We start from the raw sequence: 17,337 nt of genomic DNA, 5'->3' as shown, positions 1-17,337 counted from the left end.
GAGGTACGGTGTCTCAGTGTGTGTGTGTCTGTCCTTCAGGAGGTACGGTGTCTCAGTGTGTGTGTGTCTGTCCTTCAGGAGGTACGGTGTCTCAGTGTGTGTGTCTGTCCTTCAGGAGGTACGGTGTCTCAGTGTGTGTGGTCTGTCCTTCAGGAGGTACGGTGTCTCAGTGTGTGTGTGTCTGTCCTTCAGGAGGTACGGTGTCTCAGTGTGTGTGTGTCTGTCCTTCAGGAGGTGCGGTGTCTCAGTGTGTGTGTGTCTGTCCTTCAGGAGGTACGGTGTCTCAGTGTGTGTGTCTGTCCTTCAGGAGGTACGGTGTCTCAGTGTGTGTGTCTGTCCTTCAGGAGGTACGGTGTCTCAGTGTGTGTGTGTCTGTCCTTCAGGAGGTACGGTGTCTCAGTGTGTGTGTGTCTGTCCTTCAGGAGGTACGGTGTCTCAGTGTGTGTGTGTCTGTCCTTCAGGAGGTACGGTGTCTCAGTGTGTGTGTGTCTGTCCTTCAGGAGGTACGGTGTCTCAGTGTGTGTGTCTGTCCTTCAGGAGGTACGGTGTCTCAGTGTGTGTGTGTCTGTCCTTCAGGAGGTACGGTGTCTCAGTGTGTGTGTGTCTGTCCTTCAGGAGGTACGGTGTCTCAGTGTGTGTGTGTCTGTCCTTCAGGAGGTACGGTGTCTCAGTGTGTGTGTGTCTGTCCTTCAGGAGGTACGGTGTCTCAGTGTGTGTGTGTCTGTCCTTCAGGAGGTACGGTGTCTCAGTGTGTGTGTGTCTGTCCTTCAGGAGGTGCGGTGTCTCAGTGTGTGTGTGTCTGTCCTTCAGGAGGTGCGGTGTCTCAGTGTGTGTGTGTCTGTCCTTCAGGAGGTACGGTGTCTCAGTGTGTGTGTCTGTCCTTCAGGAGGTACGGTGTCTCAGTGTGTGTGTGTCTGTCCTTCAGGAGGTACGGTGTCTCAGTGTGTGTGTGTCTGTCCTTCAGGAGGTACGGTGTCTCAGTGTGTGTGTGTCTGTCCTTCAGGAGGTACGGTGTCTCAGTGTGTGTGTGTCTGTCCTTCAGGAGGTACGGTGTCTCAGTGTGTGTGTCTGTCCTTCAGGAGGTACGGTGTCTCAGTGTGTGTGTCTGTCCTTCAGGAGGTACGGTGTCTCAGTGTGTGTGTGTCTGTCCTTCAGGAGGTACGGTGTCTCAGTGTGTGTGTGTCTGTCCTTCAGGAGGTACGGTGTCTCAGTGTGTGTGTGTCTGTCCTTCAGGAGGTACGGTGTCTCAGTGTGTGTGTGTCTGTCCTTCAGGAGGTACGGTGTCTCAGTGTGTGTGTCTGTCCTTCAGGAGGTACGGTGTCTCAGTGTGTGTGTCTGTCCTTCAGGAGGTACGGTGTCTCAGTGTGTGTGTGTCTGTCCTTCAGGAGGTACGGTGTCTCAGTGTGTGTGTGTCTGTCCTTCAGGAGGTACGGTGTCTCAGTGTGTGTGTGTCTGTCCTTCAGGAGGTGCGGTGTCTCAGTGTGTGTGTCTGTCCTTCAGGAGGTACGGTGTCTCAGTGTGTGTGTGTCTGTCCTTCAGGAGGTACGGTGTCTCAGTGTGTGTGTGTCTGTCCTTCAGGAGGTGCGGTGTCTCAGTGTGTGTGTGTCTGTCCTTCAGGAGGTGCGGTGTCTCAGTGTGTGTGTGTCTGTCCTTCAGGAGGTGCGGTGTCTCAGTGTGTGTGTGTCTGTCCTTCAGGAGGTACGGTGTCTCAGTGTGTGTGTCTGTCCTTCAGGAGGTACGGTGTCTCAGTGTGTGTGTGTCTGTCCTTCAGGAGGTACGGTGTCTCAGTGTGTGTGTGTCTGTCCTTCAGGAGGTGCGGTGTCTCAGTGTGTGTGTGTCTGTCCTTCAGGAGGTACGGTGTCTCAGTGTGTGTGTCTGTCCTTCAGGAGGTGCGGTGTCTCAGTGTGTGTGTGTCTGTCCTTCAGGAGGTACGGTGTCTCAGTGTGTGTGTCTGTCCTTCAGGAGGTGCGGTGTCTCAGTGTGTGTGTGTCTGTCCTTCAGGAGGTACGGTGTCTCAGTGTGTGTGTGTCTGTCCTTCAGGAGGTACGGTGTCTCAGTGTGTGTGTCTGTCCTTCAGGAGGTGCGGTGTCTCAGTGTGTGTGTGTCTGTCCTTCAGGAGGTGCGGTGTCTCAGTGTGTGTGTCTGTCCTTCAGGAGGTACGGTGTCTCAGTGTGTGTGTCTGTCCTCCAGGAGGTACGGTGTCTCAGTGTGTGTGTCTGTCCTTCAGGAGGTACGGTGTCTCAGTGTGTGTGTGTCTGTCCTTCAGGAGGTACGGTGTCTCAGTGTGTGTGTGTCTGTCCTTCAGGAGGTACGGTGTCTCAGTGTGTGTGTGTCTGTCCTTCAGGAGGTACGGTGTCTCAGTGTGTGTGTGTCTGTCCTTCAGGAGGTACGGTGTCTCAGTGTGTGTGTCTGTCCTTCAGGAGGTACGGTGTCTCAGTGTGTGTGTCTGTCCTTCAGGAGGTGCGGTGTCTCAGTGTGTGTGTGTCTGTCCTTCAGGAGGTGCGGTGTCTCAGTGTGTGTGTGTCTGTCCTTCAGGAGGTGCGGTGTCTCAGTGTGTGTGTCTGTCCTTCAGGAGGTGCGGTGTCTCAGTGTGTGTGTCTGTCCTTCAGGAGGTGCGGTGTCTCAGTGTGTGTGTCTGTCCTTCAGGAGGTACGGTGTCTCAGTGTGTGTGTCTGTCCTTCAGGAGGTACGGTGTCTCAGTGTGTGTGTGTCTGTCCTTCAGGAGGTGCGGTGTCTCAGTGTGTGTGTGTCTGTCCTTCAGGAGGTACGGTGTCTCAGTGTGTGTGTGTCTGTCCTTCAGGAGGTACGGTGTCTCAGTGTGTGTGTGTCTGTCCTTCAGGAGGTGCGGTGTCTCAGTGTGTGTGTGTCTGTCCTTCAGGAGGTGCGGTGTCTCAGTGTGTGTGTCTGTCCTTCAGGAGGTGCGGTGTCTCAGTGTGTGTGTGTCTGTTCTTCAGGAGGTACGGTGTCTCAGTGTGTGTGTCTGTCCTTCAGGAGGTACGGTGTCTCAGTGTGTGTGTCTGTCCTTCAGGAGGTACGGTGTCTCAGTGTGTGTGTCTGTCCTTCAGGAGGTACGGTGTCTCAGTGTGTGTGTCTGTCCTTCAGGAGGTACGGTGTCTCAGTGTGTGTGTGTCTGTCCTTCAGGAGGTACGGTGTCTCAGTGTGTGTGTCTGTCCTTCAGGAGGTACGGTGTCTCAGTGTGTGTGTGTCTGTCCTTCAGGAGGTACGGTGTCTCAGTGTGTGTGTGTCTGTCCTTCAGGAGGTACGGTGTCTCAGTGTGTGTGTCTGTCCTTCAGGAGGTACGGTGTCTCAGTGTGTGTGTGTCTGTCCTTCAGGAGGTACGGTGTCTCAGTGTGTGTGTCTGTCCTTCAGGAGGTGCGGTGTCTCAGTGTGTGTGTCTGTCCTTCAGGAGGTACGGTGTCTCAGTGTGTGTGTGTCTGTCCTTCAGGAGGTACGGTGTCTCAGTGTGTGTGTCTGTCCTCCAGGAGGTACGGTGTCTCAGTGTGTGTGTCTGTCCTTCAGGAGGTACGGTGTCTCAGTGTGTGTGTGTCTGTCCTTCAGGAGGTACGGTGTCTCAGTGTGTGTGTGTCTGTCCTTCAGGAGGTGCGGTGTCTCAGTGTGTGTGTGTCTGTCCTCCAGGAGGTACGGTGTCTCAGTGTGTGTGTCTGTCCTTCAGGAGGTACGGTGTCTCAGTGTGTGTGTGTCTGTCCTTCAGGAGGTACGGTGTCTCAGTGTGTGTCTGTCCTTCAGGAGGTACGGTGTCTCAGTGTGTGTGTGTCTGTCCTTCAGGAGGTACGGTGTCTCAGTGTGTGTGTGTCTGTCCTTCAGGAGGTACGGTGTCTCAGTGTGTGTGTCTGTCCTTCAGGAGGTGCGGTGTCTCAGTGTGTGTGTGTCTGTCCTTCAGGAGGTACGGTGTCTCAGTGTGTGTGTCTGTCCTTCAGGAGGTGCGGTGTCTCAGTGTGTGTGTGTCTGTCCTTCAGGAGGTACGGTGTCTCAGTGTGTGTGTCTGTCCTTCAGGAGGTGCGGTGTCTCAGTGTGTGTGTGTCTGTCCTTCAGGAGGTACGGTGTCTCAGTGTGTGTGTGTCTGTCCTTCAGGAGGTACGGTGTCTCAGTGTGTGTGTGTCTGTCCTTCAGGAGGTACGGTGTCTCAGTGTGTGTGTGTCTGTCCTTCAGGAGGTACGGTGTCTCAGTGTGTGTGTGTCTGTCCTTCAGGAGGTGCGGTGTCTCAGTGTGTGTGTCTGTCCTTCAGGAGGTACGGTGTCTCAGTGTGTGTGTCTGTCCTTCAGGAGGTGCGGTGTCTCAGTGTGTGTGTGTCTGTCCTTCAGGAGGTGCGGTGTCTCAGTGTGTGTGTCTGTCCTTCAGGAGGTGCGGTGTCTCAGTGTGTGTGTCTGTCCTTCAGGAGGTGCGGTGTCTCAGTGTGTGTGTCTGTCCTTCAGGAGGTGCGGTGTCTCAGTGTGTGTGTGTCTGTCCTTCAGGAGGTGCGGTGTCTCAGTGTGTGTGTCTGTCCTTCAGGAGGTGCGGTGTCTCAGTGTGTGTGTGTCTGTCCTTCAGGAGGTGCGGTGTCTCAGTGTGTGTGTCTGTCCTTCAGGAGGTACGGTGTCTCAGTGTGTGTGTGTCTGTCCTTCAGGAGGTACGGTGTCTCAGTGTGTGTGTGTCTGTCCTTCAGGAGGTGCGGTGTCTCAGTGTGTGTGTCTGTCCTTCAGGAGGTACGGTGTCTCAGTGTGTGTGTGTCTGTCCTTCAGGAGGTGCGGTGTCTCAGTGTGTGTGTGTCTGTCCTTCAGGAGGTGCGGTGTCTCAGTGTGTGTGTGTCTGTCCTTCAGGAGGTGCGGTGTCTCAGTGTGTGTGTGTCTGTCCTTCAGGAGGTACGGTGTCTCAGTGTGTGTGTGTCTGTCCTTCAGGAGGTGCGGTGTCTCAGTGTGTGTGTGTCTGTCCTTCAGGAGGTACGGTGTCTCAGTGTGTGTGTCTGTCCTTCAGGAGGTACGGTGTCTCAGTGTGTGTGTCTGTCCTTCAGGAGGTACGGTGTCTCAGTGTGTGTGTCTGTCCTTCAGGAGGTACGGTGTCTCAGTGTGTGTGTGTCTGTCCTTCAGGAGGTACGGTGTCTCAGTGTGTGTGTCTGTCCTTCAGGAGGTACGGTGTCTCAGTGTGTGTGTGTCCTTCAGGAGGTGCGGTGTCTCAGTGTGTGTGTGTCTGTCCTTCAGGAGGTGCGGTGTCTCAGTGTGTGTGTGTCTGTCCTTCAGGAGGTACGGTGTCTCAGTGTGTGTGTGTCTGTCCTTCAGGAGGTACGGTGTCTCAGTGTGTGTGTCTGTCCTTCAGGAGGTACGGTGTCTCAGTGTGTGTGTCTGTCCTTCAGGAGGTGCGGTGTCTCAGTGTGTGTGTCTGTCCTTCAGGAGGTACGGTGTCTCAGTGTGTGTGTGTCTGTCCTTCAGGAGGTACGGTGTCTCAGTGTGTGTGTGTCTGTCCTTCAGGAGGTACGGTGTCTCAGTGTGTGTGTGTCTGTCCTTCAGGAGGTGCGGTGTCTCAGTGTGTGTGTCTGTCCTTCAGGAGGTGCGGTGTCTCAGTGTGTGTGTGTCTGTCCTTCAGGAGGTACGGTGTCTCAGTGTGTGTGTCTGTCCTTCAGGAGGTGCGGTGTCTCAGTGTGTGTGTGTCTGTCCTTCAGGAGGTGCGGTGTCTCAGTGTGTGTGTGTCTGTCCTTCAGGAGGTACGGTGTCTCAGTGTGTGTGTCTGTCCTTCAGGAGGTACGGTGTCTCAGTGTGTGTGTGTCTGTCCTTCAGGAGGTACGGTGTCTCAGTGTGTGTGTCTGTCCTTCAGGAGGTACGGTGTCTCAGTGTGTGTGTGTCTGTCCTTCAGGAGGTACGGTGTCTCAGTGTGTGTGTGTCTGTCCTTCAGGAGGTACGGTGTCTCAGTGTGTGTGTCTGTCCTTCAGGAGGTGCGGTGTCTCAGTGTGTGTGTCTGTCCTTCAGGAGGTACGGTGTCTCAGTGTGTGTGTGTCTGTCCTTCAGGAGGTACGGTGTCTCAGTGTGTGTGTGTCTGTCCTCCAGGAGGTACGGTGTCTCAGTGTGTGTGTCTGTCCTTCAGGAGGTGCGGTGTCTCAGTGTGTGTGTGTCCTTCAGGAGGTACGGTGTCTCAGTGTGTGTGTGTCTGTCCTTCAGGAGGTGCGGTGTCTCAGTGTGTGTGTGTCTGTCCTCCAGGAGGTACGGTGTCTCAGTGTGTGTGTCTGTCCTTCAGGAGGTACGGTGTCTTAGTGTGTGTGTGTCTGTCCTTCAGGACGGTATAGCACAGGGACAGACAGACGTTTTGCTCTTCTTGAGGAGCTCTTCCAGAAGTTTCCTAGGATGCCAATCAACGTTGAGATCAAGGAGGATAATGAGATGCTTATTAAGAAGGTGAGTGGTTGTCTCCCCTTCTGACTACCTGTCTGTCCTTTTGGTTGCCTACATTTCTGAATGTTGATGTACCATGACTTTCCAGTCTGCTGCAGTGTACAGTCAGTGTGTCTGTATTAACCCCTCTCTCTCTCAGTGCAGTGTTAATGTACTGGAGTGTCCATTCAGTGTGTCTGTATTAACCCCTCTCTCTCAGTGCAGTGTTAATGTACTGGAGTGTCCAGTCAGTGTGTCTGTATTAACCCCTCTCTCTCAGTGCAGTGTTAATGTACTGGAGTGTCCAGTCAGTGTGTCTGTATTAACCCCCCTCTCTCTCAGTGCAGTGTTAATGTACTGGAGTGTCCAGTCAGTGTGTCTGTATTAACCTCTCTCTCTCTCAGTGCAGTGTTAATGTACTGGAGTGTCCAGTCAGTGTGTGTGTATGAACCCCTCTCTCTCTCAGTGCAGTGTTCATGTACTGGAGTGTCCAGTCAGTGTGTGTGTATGAACCCCTCTCTCTCTCAGTGCAGTGTTAATGTACTGGAGTGTCCAGTCAGTGTGTCTGTATGAACCCCTCTCTCTCTCAGTGCAGTGTTAATGTACTGGAGTGTCCAGTCAGTGTGTGTGTATGAACCCCTCTCTCTCTCAGTGCAGTGTTAATGTACTGGAGTGTCCAGTCAGTGTGTCTGTATGAACCCCTCTCTCTCTCAGTGCAGTGTTAATGTACTGGAGTGTCCAGTCAGTGTGTGTGTATGAACCCCTCTCTCTCTCAGTGCAGTGTTAATGTACTGGAGTGTCCAGTCAGTGTGTCTGTATTAACCCCTCTCTCTCAGTGCAGTGTTAATGTACTGGAGTGTCCAGTCAGTGTGTCTGTATTAACCCCTCTCTCTCTCAGGTGTCAGATTTAGCAAAGACGTATAACAGAGAAGACATCACTGTGTGGGCCAGTGTCAAATCTCACATAATGAAGAAGTGCCGGAAGGAGGTGTGTCACTCTTTTCACCTATCTGTTCTTATAAAAGTCTATGTTGAAATCTGTATTAATCTCTGTGTGAGGAGTGTCTCTGGGGTCTGTATTAGGGTCTGTGTTCATCTCTCTGTGTGAGGAGTATCTCTGGGGTCTGTATTAGGGTCTGTATTGATCTCTCTGTGTGAGGAGTGTCTCTGGGGTCTGTATTAGGATCTGTGTTCATCTCTCTGTGTGAGGAGTGTCTCTGGGGTCTGTATTAGGGTCTGTGTTCATCTCTCTGTGTGAGGAGTGTCTCTGGGGTCTGTATTAGGGTCTGTGTTCATCTCTCTGTGTGAGGAGTGTCTCTGGGTTCTGTATTAGGGTCTGTGTTCATCTCTCTGTGTGAAGAGTGTCTCTGGGGTCTGTATTAGGGTCTGTGTTCATCTCCCTGTGTGAGGAGTGTCTCTGGGGTCTGTATTAGGATCTGTATTCATCTCTCTGTGTGAGGAGTGTCTCTGGTGTCTGTATTAGGGTCTGTGTTCATCTCTCTGTGTGAGGAGTGTCTCTGGGGTCTGTATTAGGGTCTGTGTTCATCTCTCTGTGTGAGGAGTGTCTCTGGGGTCTGTATTAGGGTCTGTGTTCATCTCCCTGTGTGAGGAGTGTCTCTGGGGTCTGTATTAGGGTCTGTGTTCATCTCTCTGTGTGAGGAGTGTCTCTGGGGTCTGTATTAGGGTCTGTGTTCATCTCTCTGTGTGAGGAGTGTCTCTGGGGTCTGTATTAGGGCCTGTGTTCATCTCTCTGTGTGAGGAGTGTCTCTGGGGTCTGTATTAGGGTCTGTGTTCATCTCTCTGTGTGAGGAGTGTCTCTGGGGTCTGTATTAGGGTCTGTGTTCATCTCTCTGTGTGAGGAGTGTCTCTGGGGTCTGTATTAGGGTCTGTGTTCATCTCTCTGTGTGAGGAGTGTCTCTGGGGTCTGTATTAGGGTCTGTGTTCATCTCCCTGTGTGAGGAGTGTCTCTGGGGTCTGTGTTCATCTCTCTGTGTGAGGAGTGTCTCTGGGGTCTGTATTAGGGTCTGTGTTCATCTCTCTGTGTGAGGAGTGTCTCTGGGGTCTGTATTAGGGTCTGTGTTCATCTCTCTGTGTGAGGAGTGTCTCTGGGGTCTGTATTAGGGTCTGTGTTCATCTCCCTGTGTGAGGAGTGTCTCTGGGGTCTGTATTAGGGTCTGTGTTCATCTCCCTGTGTGAGGAGTGTCTCTGGGGTCTGTGTTCATCTCTCTGTGTGAGGAGTGTCTCTTGGGTCTGTATTAGGGTCTGTGTTCATCTCTCTGTGTGAGGAGTATCTCTGGTGTCTGTATTAGGGTCTGTGTTCATCTCTCTGTGTGAGGAGTGTCTCTGGGTCTGTATTAGGGTCTGTGTTCATCTCTCCGTGTGAGGAGTGTCTCTGGGGTCTGTATTGGAGTCTGTGTTCATCTCTCTGTGTGAGGAGTGTCTCTGGGGTCTGTATTAGGGTCTGTGTTCATCTCTCTGTGTGAGGAGTGTCTCTGGGGTCTGTATTAGGGTCTGTGTTCATCTCTCTGTGTGAGGAGTGTCTCTGGGGTCTGTATTAGGGCCTGTGTTCATCTCTCTGTGTGAGGAGTGTCTCTGGGGTCTGTATTAGGGTCTGTGTTCATCTCTCTGTGTGAGGAGTGTCTCTGGGGTCTGTATTAGGGTCTGTGTTCATCTCTCTGTGTGAGGAGTGTCTCTGGGGTCTGTATTAGGGTCTGTGTTCATCTCCCTGTGTGAGGAGTGTCTCTGGGGTCTGTATTAGGGTCTGTCTTCATCTCTCTGTGTGAGGAGTGTCTCTGGTGTCTGTATTAGGGTCTGTGTTCATCTCTCTGTGTGAGGAGTGTCTCTGGGGTCTGTATTAGGGTCTGTGTTCATCTCTCTGTGTGAGGAGTGTCTCTGGAGTCTGTTTTAGGGTCTGTATTGATCTCTCTGTGTGAGGAGTGTCTCTGGGGTCTGTATTAGGGTCTGTGTTCATCTCTCTGTGTGAGGAGTGTCTCTGGGGTCTGTATTAGGGTCTGTGTTCATCTCTCTGTGTGAGGAGTGTCTCTAGGGTCTGTATTAGGGTCTGTGTTCATCTCTCTGTGTGAGGAGTGTCTCTGGGGTCTGTATTAGGGTCTGTGTTCATCTCTCTGTGTGAGGAGTGTCTCTGGGGTCTGTATTAGGGCCTGTGTTCATCTCTCTGTGTGAGGAGTGTCTCTGGGGTCTGTATTAGGGTCTGTGTTCATCTCTCTGTGTGAGGAGTGTCTCTGGGGTCTGTATTAGGGTCTGTGTTCATCTCTCTGTGTGAGGAGTGTCTCTGGGGTCTGTATTAGGGTCTGTGTTCATCTCTCTGTGTGAGGAGTGTCTCTGGGGTCTGTATTAGGGTCTGTGTTCATCTCCCTGTGTGAGGAGTGTCTCTGGGGTCTGTGTTCATCTCTCTGTGTGAGGAGTGTCTCTGGGGTCTGTATTAGGGTCTGTGTTCATCTCTCTGTGTGAGGAGTGTCTCTGGGGTCTGTATTAGGGTCTGTATTCATCTCTCTGTGTGAGGAGTGTCTCTGGGGTCTGTATTAGGGTCTGTGTTCATCTCTCTGTGTGAGGAGTGTCTCTGGGGTCTGTATTAGGGTCTGTGTTCATCTCTCTGTGTGAGGAGTGTCTCTGGGGTCTGTATTAGGGTCTGTGTTCATCTCTCTGTGTGAGGAGTGTCTCTGGGGTCTGTATTAGGGTCTGTGTTCATCTCCCTGTGTGAGGAGTGTCTCTGGGGTCTGTATTAGGGTCTGTGTTCATCTCCCTGTGTGAGGAGTGTCTCTGGGGTCTGTGTTCATCTCTCTGTGTGAGGAGTGTCTCTTGGGTCTGTATTAGGGTCTGTGTTCATCTCTCTGTGTGAGGAGTATCTCTGGTGTCTGTATTAGGGTCTGTGTTCATCTCTCTGTGTGAGGAGTGTCTCTGGGTCTGTATTAGGGTCTGTGTTCATCTCTCCGTGTGAGGAGTGTCTCTGGGGTCTGTATTGGAGTCTGTGTTCATCTCTCTGTGTGAGGAGTGTCTCTGGGGTCTGTATTAGGGTCTGTGTTCATCTCTCTGTGTGAGGAGTGTCTCTGGGGTCTGTATTAGGGTCTGTGTTCATCTCTCTGTGTGAGGAGTGTCTCTGGGGTCTGTATTAGGGCCTGTGTTCATCTCTCTGTGTGAGGAGTGTCTCTGGGGTCTGTATTAGGGTCTGTGTTCATCTCTCTGTGTGAGGAGTGTCTCTGGGGTCTGTATTAGGGTCTGTGTTCATCTCTCTGTGTGAGGAGTGTCTCTGGGGTCTGTATTAGGGTCTGTGTTCATCTCCCTGTGTGAGGAGTGTCTCTGGGGTCTGTATTAGGGTCTGTCTTCATCTCTCTGTGTGAGGAGTGTCTCTGGTGTCTGTATTAGGGTCTGTGTTCATCTCTCTGTGTGAGGAGTGTCTCTGGGGTCTGTATTAGGGTCTGTGTTCATCTCTCTGTGTGAGGAGTGTCTCTGGAGTCTGTTTTAGGGTCTGTATTGATCTCTCTGTGTGAGGAGTGTCTCTGGGGTCTGTATTAGGGTCTGTGTTCATCTCTCTGTGTGAGGAGTGTCTCTGGGGTCTGTATTAGGGTCTGTGTTCATCTCTCTGTGTGAGGAGTGTCTCTAGGGTCTGTATTAGGGTCTGTGTTCATCTCTCTGTGTGAGGAGTGTCTCTGGGGTCTGTATTAGGGTCTGTGTTCATCTCTCTGTGTGAGGAGTGTCTCTGGGGTCTGTATTAGGGCCTGTGTTCATCTCTCTGTGTGAGGAGTGTCTCTGGGGTCTGTATTAGGGTCTGTGTTCATCTCTCTGTGTGAGGAGTGTCTCTGGGGTCTGTATTAGGGTCTGTGTTCATCTCTCTGTGTGAGGAGTGTCTCTGGGGTCTGTATTAGGGTCTGTGTTCATCTCTCTGTGTGAGGAGTGTCTCTGGGGTCTGTATTAGGGTCTGTGTTCATCTCCCTGTGTGAGGAGTGTCTCTGGGGTCTGTGTTCATCTCTCTGTGTGAGGAGTGTCTCTGGGGTCTGTATTAGGGTCTGTGTTCATCTCTCTGTGTGAGGAGTGTCTCTGGGGTCTGTATTAGGGTCTGTGTTCATCTCTCTGTGTGAGGAGTGTCTCTGGGGTCTGTATTAGGGTCTGTGTTCATCTCCCTGTGTGAGGAGTGTCTCTGGGGTCTGTATTAGGGTCTGTGTTCATCTCCCTGTGTGAGGAGTGTCTCTGGGGTCTGTGTTCATCTCTCTGTGTGAGGAGTGTCTCTGGGGTCTGTATTAGGGTCTGTGTTCATCTCTCTGTGTGAGGAGTATCTCTGGTGTCTGTATTAGGGTCTGTGTTCATCTCTCTGTGTGAGGAGTGTCTCTGGGTCTGTATTAGGGTCTGTGTTCATCTCTCTGTGTGAGGAGTGTCTCTGGGGTCTGTATTAGGGTCTGTATTGATCTCTCTGTGTGAGGAGTGTCTCTGGGGTCTGTATTAGGGTCTGTGTTCATCTCTCTGTGTGAGGAGTGTCTCTGGGGTCTGTATTGGAGTCTGTGTTCATCTCTCTGTGTGAGGAGTGTCTCTGGGGTCTGTATTAGGGTCTGTGTTCATCTCTCTGTGTGAGGAGTGTCTCTGGGGTCTGTATTAGGGTCTGTGTTCATCTCTCTGTGTGAGGAGTGTCTCTGGGGTCTGTATTAGGGTCTGTGTTCATCTCCCTGTGTGAGAAGTGTCTCTGGGGTCTGTATTAGGGTCTGTCTTCATCTCTCTGTGTGAGGAGTGTCTCTGGTGTCTGTATTAGGGTCTGTGTTCATCTCTCTGTGTGAGGAGTGTCTCTGGGGTCTGTATTAGGGTCTGTGTTCATCTCTCTGTGTGAGGAGTGTCTCTGGGGTCTGTATTAGGGCCTGTGTTAATCTCTCTGCTCTCTGTAGAACCCCTCCATGCCCTTTGCCTTCACGGTGCCCCGTGTGGTCCAGCTCCTCCTGCTCTACTACTCTGGTCTGCTGCCCTTCGTCTCTGTGGGCGAGAGCTTCCTGCAGGGCTACATTCCCAGCATCATCAACCGGTGAGTGTCGACCTCCTTCCTCCTGCCTCCTCTCCCTCTCTGAGGACTGAGGACTCAGTCTCTCTCTTCCTCTCTCTGTCCCCTTCTCCGACAGGACCTTCATCCCGGAGTCTCCGATCCTGCGCAACAGAATCGTCGTCTCCCTGCTGGACAAGTGAGTGAGTCTTCACTGCCGAGGCAGGGAGCGACGATGATGATGATGATAGTGATAGTGGTGATGATGACGATGATGGTAAAGACAATGAAGGTGATCATGAGGACAGTTGCGATGACAGTGACGATGATGCTGATGGTGATGATAACGACGATGATGGTAATGACGGTGATGAAGATGATGATGAGGATGATGGTGATGACAGTGACGGTGATGATGAGAATGATGATAATGATGATGGTGATGACAGCGATGACGATGATGATGACGATGACGTGATGAAAATGATGATGTTTATGGTGATGATGAGGATGACGATGACGATCATGATGATGAGGACGATGGAGATGATGAGGATGATGGTGAAGACAGTGACGATGATGGTGAAGAGAGTGATGAAGATGAGGATGATGGTGATGACAGTGACGATGGTGATGAAGATGATGGTGAAGACAGTGAGGAAGAGTATGGTGATGACAGTGATGACGATGATCATTAAGAGGATGATGGTGATGAAGATGAGGATGGTGATGACAGCGATGAAGATGATGATGACGATGAAGGTGATGAAGATGATGATGATTATGGTGATGATGACGATGACGATGACGATCATGACAATGAGGATGATGGCGATGATGAGGATGATGGTGAAGACAGTGACGGTAATGATGATGGTGAAGACAGTGATGAAGATGAGGATGATGGTCAGGACAGTGACGGTGATGATGATGGTGAAGGCAGTGATGAATTTGATGACGATGATGAAGATAATGGTGCTGACGAAGATGATGATGATGACTAACTATAGATCCTTCAATCACTGTCGATCTTTACGTTTCAGAGTCTTAATGCAGAAACAGCTTTTTAAACACCTGGCAGCACGAGGCATCCAGGTACGAAACCTTCATCACCCTCTCTCAACCTCTCTCAGTGTGTCTGTATGAACCCCCCTCTCTCTCAGTGCAGTGTTAATGTACTGGAGTGTCCAGTCAGTGTGTCTGTATGAACCCCTCTCTCTCAGTGCAGTGTTAATGTACTGGAGTGTCCAGTCAGTGTGTGTGTATTAACCCCCCTCTCTCTCAGTGCAGTGTTAATGTACTGGAGTGTCCAGTCAGTGTGTCTGTATTAACCCCTCTCTCTCTCAGTGCAATGTTAATGTACTGGAGTGTCCAGTCAGTGTGTGTGTATTAACCCCTCTCTCTCTCAGTGCAGTGTTAATGTACTGGGGTGTCCAGTCAGTGTGTGTGTATTAACCCCTCTCTCTCTCAGTGCAGTGTTAATGTACTGGAGTGTCCAGTCAGTGTGTCTGTATTAACCCCTCTCTCTCTCAGTGCAGTGTTAATGTACTGGAGTGTCCAGTCAGTGTGTCTGTATTAACCCCTCTCTCTCAGTGCAGTGTTAATGTACTGGAGTGTCCAGTCAGTGTGTCTGTATTAACCCCTCTCTCTCTCAGTGCAGTGTTAATGTACTGGAGTGTCCAGTCAGTGTGTGTGTATGAACCCCCCTCTCTCTCTCAGTGCAGTGTTAATGTACTGGAGTGTCCAGTCAGTGTGTCTGTATTAACCCCTCTCTCTCTCAGTGCAGTGTTAATGTACTGGAGTGTCCAGTCAGTGTGTCTGTATTAACCCCTCTCCCTCTCAATTCATTTCAATTCAAGGTGCTTTATTAGCATGACCGATGGGTACAATCAGTGTTGCCAAAGCAGATAAAAATAATAAAATTAACATAGAACAAAACAAAAAATAGAAGTAAAATAAAATCTACAGACATGTTACAGACATTTACAACAAAGACATATTATAAAATATTGACATATAGTGTAGGCGGCTGGAGCATTATTGGGAGACAGACTCACTGTTCCTCAGGCTGGGACAGGAGATCACATACTGGGCTGCCAGATCAACTGAGTTCCCTCCTCCCTCTCCCAGTAGGATTGGGACCCGTTGTGATTCTGGCAGGTGTGGGAACTCTGGGATTAGATTTCTGAATTTCGGGAAGAATGTTTCTCTAATCCCAGAGTATCTGTCACAGTGCAGTAGGAAGTGCACCTCTGTCTCTATTTCTCCCCGCTGACACAGGTCTGCCTGTGTCCAGTGTGTGTGTCCAGGCTGTGGTCACTGAGCCTGTCCTCTCTGGACAGCCAGGTCTGCCTGTGTCCAGTGTGTGTGTCCAGGCTGTGGTCTCTGAGCCTGTCCTCTCTGGACAACCAGGTCTGTCTGTTTCCAGTGTGTGTGTCCAGGCTGTGGTCACTGAGCCTGTCCTCTCTGGACAGCCAGGTCTGCCTGCATCCTGTGTGTGTGTGTCCAGGCTGTGGTCTCTGAGCCTGTGCTCTCTGGACAGCCAGGTCTGCCTGTGTCCAGTGTGTGTGTCCAGGCTGTGGTCACTGAGCCTGTCCTCTCTGGACAGCTAGGTCTGCCTGTGTCCAGTGTGTGTGTCCAGGCTGTGGTCACTGAGCCTGTACTTCGTCAGGGTCTGTTTCTGTTTGTTGTTTCTTATCTTGGTCAGATATTCGGCTAGTGTGTATTGTCTGTTTAAGGTTCTGTAACATTCCAGTTTATGTTGTGTTTGTGTGTGTGTGTCCCAGTGTGTGAGATATTGCTGTTTGATCTGTGCTGTGATGTGGTTGAGTCTGGGTTGTGGTGCTCTAGCAGTGCTGTCCTGAGGCTGGTTAGTATCGGTGTGGCTCAGGTCGGTGAGCCTCAGGACCAGCTGGCTCAGGGGGCTCTGTTTTGGGCTCAGCTCTTGGCTCAGCAGGGCTTTGTGGTGGTAGGAATTTTGGTCGCTGTTTTTTAGGTGTAGCCAATACTTCAATACTCTCTTCTGCATGTTTATCAACCTCTCTCTCTCTCCCAGGTCCATCTCTTCGTGTGCAATGAGGACAGTGATTTCCAGAGAGCCTTCTCTCTCGGAGCCACAGGAGTGATGACAGACTACCCCTCCCGACTGCGGGATTACCTCACCAGACACCCCCCGCCCCCTCGCCCCGCCAGCCAATAGCCCCGCACTGCACACCCATGTGCCTGTGGATAAGCCACACCCCGCTTTTCCTGGCAGCCAATAGGATGGCTCAGAACCATTCTACATTCTCGGGCTTCATGTCTGCAGTGATTGGGCAGTGCGGCGACTGACTCCTCCCCCTTTTCCCCTCAGTATTCCCCATTCAGTGTTACGGGACAGAGACTGGGGAGGTGTGCTCTTCATCTGAATAAAGGCCCCAGTTTCTTGTAATGGTGATTAATTTATTTTTTAATTTACTTTTATTGGTCTACTATTTTTCAGGTGACAGCTTTCACTTTCTTGGAGCTTGCATATCATGTAATGGCTTGTAATGTGGTTTTAATAATATGGATTTTGTACTGTACTGGGACTGTAGCTCCTATTGTAACAGGACTGTTCTACTGTACTGGGACTGTAGCTCCTATTGTAACAGGACTGGTCTACTGTACTGGGACTGTAGCTCCTATTGTAACAGACTGGTCTACTGTACTGGGACTGTAGCTCCTATTGTAACAGACTGTTGTACTGTACTGGGACTGTAGCTCCTATTGTAACAGACTTCTACTGTACTGGGACTGTAGCTCCTATTGTAACAGACTGTTGTACTGTACTGGGACTGTAGCTCCTATTGTAACAGACTGTTGTACTGTACTGGGACTGTAGCTCCTATTGTAACAGACTGGTCTCCTGTACTGGGACTGTAGCTCCTATTGTAACAGGACTGTTGTACTGTACTGGGACTGTAGCTATTATTGTAACAGACTGGTCTATTGTACTGGGACTGTAGCTCCTATTGTAACAGACTGGTCTACTGTACTGGGACTGTAGCTCCTATTGTAACAGGACTGTCCTACTATACTGGGACTGTAGCTCCTATTGTAACAGACTGTTGTACTGTACTGGGACTGTAGCTCCTATTGTAACAGGACTGTTCTACTGTACTGGTACTGTAGCTCCTATTGTAACAGACTGGTCTACTGTACTGGGACTGTAGCTCCTATTGTAACAGACTGTTGTACTGTACTGGGACTGTAGCTCCTATTGTAACAGACTGGTCTCCTGTACTGGTACTGTAGCTCCTATTGTAACAGACTGGTCTACTGTACTGGGACTGTAGCTCCTATTGTAACAGACTGTTCTACTGTACTGGGACTGTAGCTCCTATTGTAACAGACTGTTCTACTGTACTGGGACTGTGGCTCCTATTGTAACAGGACTGGTCTACTGTACTGGGACTGTAACTCCTACTGTAACAGGACTGGTCTACTGTACTGGGACTGTAGCTCCTATTGTAACAGGACTGGTCTACTGTACTGGGACTGTAGCTCCTATTGTAACAGACTGTTCTACTGTACTGGGACTGTAGCCCCTATTGTAACAGTACTGGTCTACTGTACTGGGACTGTAGCTCCTATTGTAACAGACTGTTCTCCTGTACTGGGACTGTAGCTCTTATTGTAACAGACTGTTGTACTGTACTGGGACTGGAGCTCCTATTGTAACAGGACTGGTCTACTGTACTGGGACTGTAGCTCCTATTGTAACAGACTGGTGTACTGTACTGGGACTGTAGCTCCTATTGTAACAGACTGGTCTACTGTACTGGGACTGTAGCTCCTATTGTAACAGGACTGTTCTACTGTACTGAGACTGTAGCTCCTATTGTAACAGGACTGGTCTACTGGACTGGGACTGTAGCTCCTATTGTAACAGACTGGTCTACTGTACTGGGACTGTAGCTCCTATTGTAACAGACTGTTCTACTGTACTGGGACTGTAACTCCTACTGTAACAGGACTGGTCTA

General features: G+C 50.7%; 2 protein-coding genes across 2 annotated transcripts; both read left to right on the top strand.

The window, feature by feature from the left end:
* Positions 1-6,261: 6,261 nt before the first annotated feature.
* gdpd3a (glycerophosphodiester phosphodiesterase domain containing 3a) lies at positions 6,262-15,763 on the top strand (the record flags this gene model as incomplete). The annotated part of the gene is given in 6 exon segments (XM_069186300.1): positions 6,262-6,380; positions 7,255-7,344; positions 12,245-12,378; positions 12,473-12,532; positions 13,377-13,428; positions 15,389-15,763. Coding segments are annotated over 6 exon segments (599 nt in total), but the record flags the coding sequence as incomplete, so codon positions are not given.
* LOC138227422 (uncharacterized) lies at positions 12,541-13,281 on the top strand (the record flags this gene model as incomplete). Its single annotated transcript, XM_069186301.1, has 1 exon — positions 12,541-13,281. A coding segment is annotated over one exon (741 nt), but the record flags the coding sequence as incomplete, so codon positions are not given.
* Positions 15,764-17,337: the final 1,574 nt, after the last annotated feature.

The sequence above is a fragment of the Lepisosteus oculatus genome, unplaced genomic scaffold, assembly GCF_040954835.1.
Source record: "Lepisosteus oculatus isolate fLepOcu1 unplaced genomic scaffold, fLepOcu1.hap2 HAP2_SCAFFOLD_366, whole genome shotgun sequence".
Taxonomy (NCBI): Eukaryota; Metazoa; Chordata; class Actinopteri; order Semionotiformes; family Lepisosteidae; genus Lepisosteus; species Lepisosteus oculatus.
Note: the sequence above shows the minus strand (reverse complement) of the source record. Positions and strands in the feature narration are given on the sequence as shown.